At 41.5% G+C, this 9,555-nt stretch overlaps 1 protein-coding gene across 1 annotated transcript in view; it reads right to left on the reverse strand.

The window, feature by feature from the left end:
• SLCO4C1 (solute carrier organic anion transporter family member 4C1) overlaps nt 1-8,666 on the reverse strand; it is a 35,628-nt gene extending 26,962 nt beyond the window's left edge. Inside the window, exons 1-2 of the mRNA XM_075411177.1 lie at nt 8,441-8,666; nt 3,321-3,584 (exon numbers count right to left, since the gene is read on the reverse strand). Of these exons, the coding sequence (XP_075267292.1) occupies nt 3,321-3,584; nt 8,441-8,666 (490 nt within the window). The remainder of the gene's footprint in view (nt 1-3,320; nt 3,585-8,440) is intronic.
• Between the last annotated feature and the right edge of the window lie 889 nt (nt 8,667-9,555).

Below are 9,555 nucleotides of genomic sequence, written 5' to 3' on the forward strand. Positions count from 1 at the left end.
AATGAAAAATAAGTTTTTAGTTTCTAAAGGCAGATGTTACAGTATTACACAACATTGAACTGGTATAGAGAAACAGACCAAGCAGTGTAAAGAACAGCAGCAGTATCTATTATTTGACTAATCAGATAGTCTCTTCAGAGAGCAAAACCAACAGAGAAGTCACAGACATACTGATGGTACACAACAAAAACAGTCAAGTTAGAGGCTGGCATCACACAGATTCATCACGATTAGTACCCAACTGCCACGGTCTTTTTCAATCTTTAATTGTCCTTGGCATGTTCCGGGAAGGAAGATCAATCAGTGCCCTTCTGAGAAGATTCGCTAACTCTCAGACCCTAAATGACTTACCACCTGAGTTTCCAGAATAACAGAGAACCGAAGAAAGGCATTCAAGTCATTGTCCCTCTTCTCAAATCACACCACACACATTTCAACTCAAATGGCTAATACTTGTTACTAACAAAGATATTTCTTTTTTCCAAAGATGACATTCATATCCTGTTATTGAAGAGACTCATGGGATAATTCAGGTTGGAAGAGGCATTAGGGAGTCATGTAGTCCAACCTCCTAAACCAAAAAATGTCAAAACTGAATGCAAACCAAGTTGCTCAGGACTTCACTCAGCAGGGTCTTGAAAACCCCAGAAATACAGACAGCACAGTCTTTCTGGGCCATCTGTTCCAGTGCTTGACTGTCTTCACAATAAAGTCATCTTCCTGTGCCAAGTGAAAACGTACATTTCACATTTGCTGTGACAGACATCTTTTACAAATTTAAACATGTCTCAGTGAGATTCAAGATAGAATTTTAAAAGTACATTGCTTATAGCATCTTCAGTTTTTACAGTCACCTGTACTGTCTACAGGTAATCAAATACAGAATGGTTTCATTACAGACAAGGCACTAGATGGAGCCCCTGACTACAAATATCAGACCCAGCTGAGACACTGATGACCCTACATAACCTAAAAAATTATCAGAACAAATAACCGGTTACATCTAGGTTACAAATTGGAGTCTGAAGCTTTTCTGGGGATTAGACAAGGCTTGTTTTCTGTGGCTAAAAGTTTCTGTAAATAGACAGACCATTGGTTAGCTACTCTTTCAATATGAAATTGATTCAACTGTTTCTAAAGAGTGCTATTATGATAAATATTTCCAGTGGAATAGTTTTGTAGAGTAGGATATGTATACACTCAGAATAAAAGTAAATTAATATCTCAAGGTAAAACAGTAAGTTCCAGGAAGTCTGTAAGCCTTATACTGGAGGCTAGATGTATTTTGTATTCCAGACTAGATCTATTAATTAACCTGGTAGACATGTTAAATATTGCACTGAACCATAATTTGAAGTTGTCCTGCAGGTGAAAGTCACTGTACTTACATACAACAGATGAACATAAATGATCAAGTAACCAATTAGGAACTGTTCAGAAAGAAATCAGGTGGTAGACTTTAATACAAAACATCAAACAAAGGACTTTGTCCCCAATTCATTAAAATCCCTATAGACTACTCACCCAAACAAATAAGCAAAACGGAAGGTCTTCTGGAGTGTGGTGCTGTTCAATTCTGCAGCTAAATGTTATAGTTAAGATGCTTCATCAACATCAGAACTAGCTAAACTAGACATTCTATAAAATCATGTACTGTGGTTAACTGTTAAAGAACGCCGTTCCACAGCACCTGCATATTTACATCAAATCTGTCACGGTGCAGACATCCCCTGCACTCTGTAATCATTTATCATTGATAGCATTTGGTTTAAGTCACCTGAAGTCATTAAATCTGCTCACCCTGCATTACAGCAGTCAAAACAGCATGAATTCAGTCCACTTACAGTGCCATGGAGAAGAAAGCAGACATTCCATTTAACATTTTCCCTACACCTTTTAGATTTCAAAATTCTATGTAGAACACAATCCCTAATAAGGTATCAACAGCTACAGCATCTATAATGGTGGATAAAGTGGTAGATGTTTGATGAAACAGGAACAGATTCTTTGAGATTTCAACCAAAATTGGTAGGAGGGGGAAAGATCATTTGCAATAGTTGGCCATCTCTGTCAAAGTCCCACTCTGTCAGTGTCTTAATTCACTAAAACAAACCCCACCCAATCAGGTTGGAACTTTTTTGTATTCAATTCGTCTTCATTTTCATACTAGTAAAGTAGGGAGGATAATACTGAAACTGTCAAGAAATGGAATTGTAATAGAGCCAGGAGCAAGTAAGCTGTTGCCCCTTTACTAAGGGGTAACAAGTAACCATCTGCTCATAGCCTCCAAACACTGAAGAGTTTTTTCTTTTGTTCAGTTAAAACTTCAGTTAACTTCTGCCTCAGATCCTCATTTATTAGATGGGAACAATAGCTTACCAAAGTTATTTAACGAATGGTCAATGTCTGAACAGCTCATGGAAGTGTGTGACATTATAAGCACTTTAAAAAATACTTTGAGAATCATGAACTGGAAGACTGAGAACCTTCCATCAGATTGCTTAACAGCTACTGATGTTTTTCTAGTGAACACTCTAATATGCTTACTCATTGAAGGCATAAATCTGATTAAACACTACAATAACAATTAAGACAATCCTAAAAGATTAAGTCATCCTGCTTTAAACATATTTGGATGTTTCTTTATTAGTCACAGGTGTGCCACTAAGTTGAGATGCAAATAGCTGGCATTAAGCCCACTGCATTTGTCTTGTTTTATGAGAAAAGTTCTGAGAGCTGGCTACTTCAGTGATTTACCTGTGCTTTGTTCAGTGTAGTTCAGTACTGCTTGTTCCCTCTTTATTTCAAAGAAATCCACAAGTTCTAATCAACGTTTCAGAAGAACTCCATGGAACTTGTTAATTAATAACTCAAGATGCCTTGTTATAGTTCAAAATCCAAAAAACTGGAACATGTAGCCTTTCAAGACAATACGTCTAACAGCTTTCCCTTAACATTTATTCTACATCACTAACATAACTTGCATTCGTATTCACAAAGAAATGCCAGATCATTTTTCACACAAAATGAATTTTAATTGCATTCATCAATGCAAGTCAAAAAAGCATTTTATTCAAGTGTTATGTGCAAGAACCAATATTGACACTCAGATCTCCTCTGAAAAAGAAAGTTCCATGTGCAGAGAGACGGCTCTTCAATTTATGGATTTCACAGAAACATTTTATTTTCAGTGTTAGAAATAATTCCCTCTTTTTAGGACTTTGACACAGATTAGCTATGTTGTACCAAATTAAGAGTTGTACCGTCACTACAGAGATTTTTTTTTTTTAATCATTTTGAAAACACAAAGATAAGCTTACCTGCAAGTTTAGCTCCATAGTGGTATTTTCCACTACTGAAGTGTGGTAAAGAAAATATAAGTGAGCCCAATCCTAGCATAAATGCTGAGAAAGCAAGCCATCGTGGTTTGTGCCCTCTTTCTCCAAAGAAAGACACAAACAGTGACAATATACAAAAAGCAATGTCATAGCTTGCAGAGATTAAGCCAGTGAGGGAACTGTTCAACTCATAACGCTTCTCAATTGTTGAAATACTAATGTTAATCAGGCCATTTACCACAATACCTACAAAAAAAAAAAAAAGTAGATAATTAGTCAAAGACACTTTCATCTGACAGATTTGCAAAGGGTGAACTTACTGTGTGATGGAAGGGTTAACATTAATATATTTACAAATTTATATTTTAAGGTATTTATTAGCTTTAAAATCCAGGTATATAATGGATTGATACAGTGCCTACTTAAGCCAGCCAAACTGCACAGGATCTATTCAATTTTGTTCTCTCCTGTGGGCATTAAAGATTGAACACTCAAGTATTAAGCCAGCAAAATAACATGCCTCAAACTCTGTTCACATTTCAGATTCAGTTCGAAGCACAAACAGATTTTAAACAGAATGCATTACAGTGTCATAAGATACTGTACATATTAAAAGGAAATTAGTTAAGGTTATGACTTGAATTAGAATACAAACAACAACAGAAGCAAGTTCAGGACATAGCTTTCAAATAATAATTGTCAAACAAACATCATTTCCTCCCTGCCATCACAAAGGGAAGATACAAGGCGGCTTTTGAACAGACATCCTTCCCCTGTAGTATAAAAAAAAAGTATAAAGCTATTTAAAAATATTTTGCAACTGTTTGAGAGCAACTGAGGTGATTAACTGAGAGAAAAGTTTGCCCTCTGAATCTTGAAGTTCCCTGAAACAGAAGCCTCAACAACCCAAAGAAAGGGCCTTGCACAACTGGCCCTGCTCAAGCACCAGTGAACTCTAAAAACTGACCCAAAGGTAGAAGCAAGTCAGCTGCAATTGCCAGTGCATACATATACACACTGTCCGCTTTTACAAAAGTGTTGTTTGTAAATACTAACTTGAATCTCACATCCTGCTTCACATTCTGTTTGTATGTGAAATATGAAGTAGTTGGAGTTTACTTTTAACAGTCCCAAAATAAGATTCTGTTACAAGTGAGATGCATAGCTGTACTTCATATCAGAGACAGATAACTTCATGGTAGCCTAATTAAACTATGCCTGTAATAAAATATATACCCTGGAAAAAACTTCAGAAGTCTTGGAGTCACAGATGCAAATAAGATGAAGAGTTCTGTAATGTTGCAGATGACTGCTCAGCATCTCTCAGGACACTGGCCCTACAGTTATCCTTTCTATTTCTGAAATTCAAACATGATTCTCTAATGTCATTTCTAGAACAGAACAGAGGAACAAACTACTGGGGACAGCAATGGAGTCACGTTAGTTTTCAACAAGCACTGCACCATCCAGAAGTGCAACTACTTAGGCTGAACTCCAACAGATCTACCTGGAGTCCTCCACATATTAAAAAAAACAAAACAGCAAATTTACTCCAAATCTGTGATCAACCAGCTGTTTTCCTATCAGTGCAATCCCCACCACAACTAAACACTTTAGCTTTCTATAAGGAGGTAGCTCTTGGCACAATCTTTATTTTCCAATACCTTAGTACAGCCTTTATACTACGGATGACAGTTTCACCTGTCAGTCTGACCACCACACTTAAGTGCATATGGGATTAACAGCAGTATTCAAGTGTTCCTCCACTGCCATTATTTATACATTTGCCAGCTTTCTTCTCAAGCAGCATTGACCAAAGAACAATACTAGCATGAAGGAATGAACAAACAAGTTCTTTCCATTTGCCACCACTTCAAACATTTACTAAGGCCTTAAAACATTCACATGAAGTAAGTGGGCTACATAGCAAGTTCATTACAGGTAAAAGACATTGTTTTTAGTTCTGTATTTTAAGTTTCCATGTTTAATTAACATCCTAAAAGCCATAAAACCTTACACTTAATTTTATTGGATAATTAGATTTCATTTGTAAAAATGCAGATGTGATGAATGGCAGCAAAACTTCAACACCATTATCTCATGACTAATCACTGAAGTCACTTCAGGAAAGACAGAACTTGGCTGATACTAACTGGATCTGAAAAACCAATCCTACACAGACATGTCAACACTTCAATAGTCATAGAGAAATTATTTTTTAACTATTATCATCCAAAACCTTATTGTCCTGCCACAACTGTTAAAAGTTCAGGTACAGTGTGTACTGACCCACAAAATCCAGATTAATCGTAAACCAAATTAATTTGCTCCAATGAAAAACAAGAAAATTTTTTCTTCATCGATTAACCAAAAAAACCCCCAATGTTTCTACAGTTGTAGCAAGTAGCGTGTTGGTGTCTGCAAATCATACATGATTTAAAGCCATCAAATTAAAAAACAGAAACCAAAAACAAAAGTCCTTCTGCTAACAAATTAATCAGGGTATAAAATATTAGTGCTATCCAAAGTTTTCAAACAGATTATACTAGACCAGTCTCAAACAATGGTTCTTTCATTTAATAAAATTATTACTGACATGAGGAATAAGCAGTCCTTCTTACACTCAAAATAGGGAGACAACTTCTACCTTGTTTGCTACTACAGCTATGAGCTGCAGCATATCCGGTTATTGTATTACAAGATGCAATCATACATTTATGCAACTTTAAGTGCCACATAGAAAGGAGGTTTTAGTCATGTAACCATGTTCAACATAAAGAAGTGTATTCTACTCTGGAAATACAGGTTTCACATGTACTTGAAAGAGAAACAGCCAGAAATGAGGAGTTAAGTTTCACCTGGAATCTGAGAAGCTGAAATACAGCAAATCAGGTGCTAATGATAACAGTAACCTCTTTTCTAGGGCAGCTAAAAAATAACCTAATAAATACATGTCTTCTGTTAAAAATACACAAAATTCTACACACACATACCAGGTCACTGCAGATAACTACCTACTATGTCTACTCATTGTGTAAAAAGTACCTTTCATTTACACCAAAATCATGTTAAGGATTACTTCATTATTCTTCACCACATTAGGAAACAAACTTTCCTAGAAGTACATTAGCATTAGCAAGTTTTACAGATATATTTTATCGTCCTCAGTGACGGTTTCTGTGATTTGGAAGGTAAATTACATAATTAGACCCAAAGCGAGAGTACAGTAATAGCTCAAACAACTTGAAAATCCCAGTTGTGTTTTTTGTGCTTTTATCCAAACTCTGAAGCTGCACGACCCGAATATTTTTGCAAAGTTTCACATGCAGCACTGAACTTCTTGTCTGAAAATGATTGTTTTTTCTGTTTCTCAAAAAGAGCTGAAAGTTGAATCTTCAGTGCTTGATTTATATTCTGTGATCCCGCCAAAGGAAATGTACTTAAGAAAACCCAGATAACACATCATTAAGAACACTGTAAGTTCTATAATAGCCATGGCTACATCAGCTTTCAAAACAAGCACCTGAAGTTACCTTACATTAAGGCCTTAAATCTGAACTACATTTGATAGGTACCTCTCTGAGGTCTGGCATAAATGTACAGTTAGATAACAGGACCAAGACCTGGTTAAGGTCATTGAAATCTTCTATGCAAGAAGTTCTTTCACCCCTCCTTTTCTTTTTACTATGTCAGAGAAAATAAATTCGAGCTAACAGCAGGACGACTGCAACAGTAATCACCTCCTGGTCCTACCAGCTGTAGCGCAGCCTTTCAAACACTACCACGGAACAACAGGCTCTGCCCAAAACTCTTTAGATACTTCTTCTCCAACATAACACACTTATGCTAAGAAAAGATCAGATTCTAAACTGGTTGAAATCAGAAAGAGTTCACAGAAACACATACTGAGAGACACTGGCTCTTCTAGCGATCTTCCAAGTTAACAAAAGTAGCAGTCAGATCCTTCTAGGTTTTAAGCAAAACCTTCTTCTCGGTTCTCCTCAGACCACCCCAGTTCCCTCAATGCAGCTCTGGGCAGGAACGCGGCCATCGATTTTCCATGTCTTCAGTGTAGGCTGCCTGCTCTTCTCGCACTAAATCTCTTCTTCTACATCTCCCCCCCACCCCTCTACAGCAGTCTCATTCTTTATGAGCAACAAGGATCCCTAATCCAATAAAGCTGAAGGGTTCTGAACATTAATCCAGTGGCTCCATTTGATGGACAGATACCCAAACTCTACAAACGTCAAGTTTGTACATCCGGTAAACTAACGCTTCCCCTCCCCCTCAGCCATTATTACCACTTTCTAAGCCTAAGGCTTGCCAAGGCCCTAACAATCTCGTTACAGAAAACCAAAAATATAGACAAGAATGTTAAACTTCAGGCTCCCCCCAAGGTTAAACCATCAGTTAAATGTTAGAAAGATGGCTGCACTGGGATCCACAGAACAAAAACCAGGTTTTTTTAAAGCCATCTTAGTTACTCAAAGTCCCACCCAACCACACCAATGTACTTTTCTAATTGGTGGGCAGGTAACAAAGTGCATGCTAGGGCGCTACAGTTTTGTCTGTTAGTTTATATCATGTGTTTTATTCCCTGGCTCCTATGTCTCAACCTGTGAGGTGCATATGGAGCACTATTTCCCTCTGAGCAATGGGGCATGGTATAGACAAGACTATGAAGCACAGAGCTGATGAGACCACAGACTCAGCAATGGTCAGAAAGGGAGGCAAGAAGAGAAGCGAAGGAGGAACAGAGTGAAGTACAGAGAGTAATACAGTATGAGAAACTTCCCTATGCAGGGCACTAGGATACTTTCTTCCCCTAGTGAAGCCGCTACTGTTCAACCGTCAGCAACAGCACCTAACTCGGGCAGCTGGTCGCACGCTGCCTCCCCTTACCCACCACCCAAATCGCCAGCAGCCTTTCCGTACGTTCCTCCGTCCAGGCTCCCGCCTGGCTTCCCCCGCGGCTCCAGGACGGGCAGCAGGATGCGCCCAGGGCAGCGGGCGGGCGGCCCGCAGGGGCCGCGTCCCACAGAGGCGGCGGAGAGGAGGGCAGCACGCCTGTGGCTCTGGACAAGGCGGCGGGCACGGGTTACCTTGGAAGATAGCCAGGAGGCTGTAGGCAGCCAGGTAGCCCTCGGGGTTGTTGCAGAGCTGCAGAGCCTTAGGGGCGCAGCGGCCCCACCCGCAGGGCCCCTCCTCAGCCTCCGCCGCGAACGCAGTGGCGTCGCCATCCTCCCTGGCGGGGCTCGCCCGGCGCTGCCGGCTGGGGCCGGGGCTGGGTGGCTCAAACACCGGGTTCTCGATACCGCCACCCTGCATAGCACTGAGAGGCCGATGTCTGGCACCAGCTGCAAGCGACGCCTGGCCGCAACGCTCCTCTAAATACCGCAAGGGCGGGCCGGCCCCGGTAGGGGCAGGTGGCGGCGTTGCCCCCCTCCTTCCGCGGAGGGCGGCCCGGCCCGGCCCGGCGCGGCCCCGCCCCGCCGCTGGGGGGGCCCCGTCCCGCCGTTCCCGCTGCCCCGCGAGGCCCCTGTGGCGGTGGTGTCGCTTACGAGCCTGCGCCGGGGAGGGGGTTGCAGTGGCCGTTGCTTCGTCGCCCGCACCTGCCCCTCGGCTGCTCCCTGAAACGGCCTCCAGCCCCGCCGGGCCGCGGCCCGAGTCTCTCCGCCGGCCGGGGCAGTCCACACCGCCGCCGCGCTCGCCCCGAAGGGAAGTCCCCCGCCGTCGCGTGAACAGCAGCGGTGAACGTTCACGACGGGCGGGCCAGCGCGGGGCGCGGCGGCGGCTGCGCTGCCTTGCGGTGCAAGTTCTCGCGCCCGGATCAGCTTCCATAGAGCAACGTTCGCTCTGAAAAGGGGGGGGAAGGGCAAAAAATCAAGCACGTGAAAAAAATTCTTCATTAATGTTTCTTCCGAGAAACCAAAAAATTCAAAATGTTCCTCGTAAGTGTTGGGAAAATTGAAAGGAATGTGTTTCCAGACACGGTACTTTCCCACTTTAGGCAAGTGAGCTGGCACCTGACCTGCTTTGGGTGTGGAAACCCATCTCCGACAAAAAACCCCTGGACGTTTGCAAATGTCATCATGTGGAAATACCATTCCCTTCCCATACCACAGAAAGTTTCCACCTGCAGGAGCTTCCAGCCATTGAACGACCCCACTCAGCTGCAGACACCGACCACGAGAGTTTGCCAAGCACACAAGGAAGT

Source organism: Opisthocomus hoazin, chromosome Z (genome assembly GCF_030867145.1).
Source record: "Opisthocomus hoazin isolate bOpiHoa1 chromosome Z, bOpiHoa1.hap1, whole genome shotgun sequence".
Taxonomy (NCBI): Eukaryota; Metazoa; Chordata; class Aves; order Opisthocomiformes; family Opisthocomidae; genus Opisthocomus; species Opisthocomus hoazin.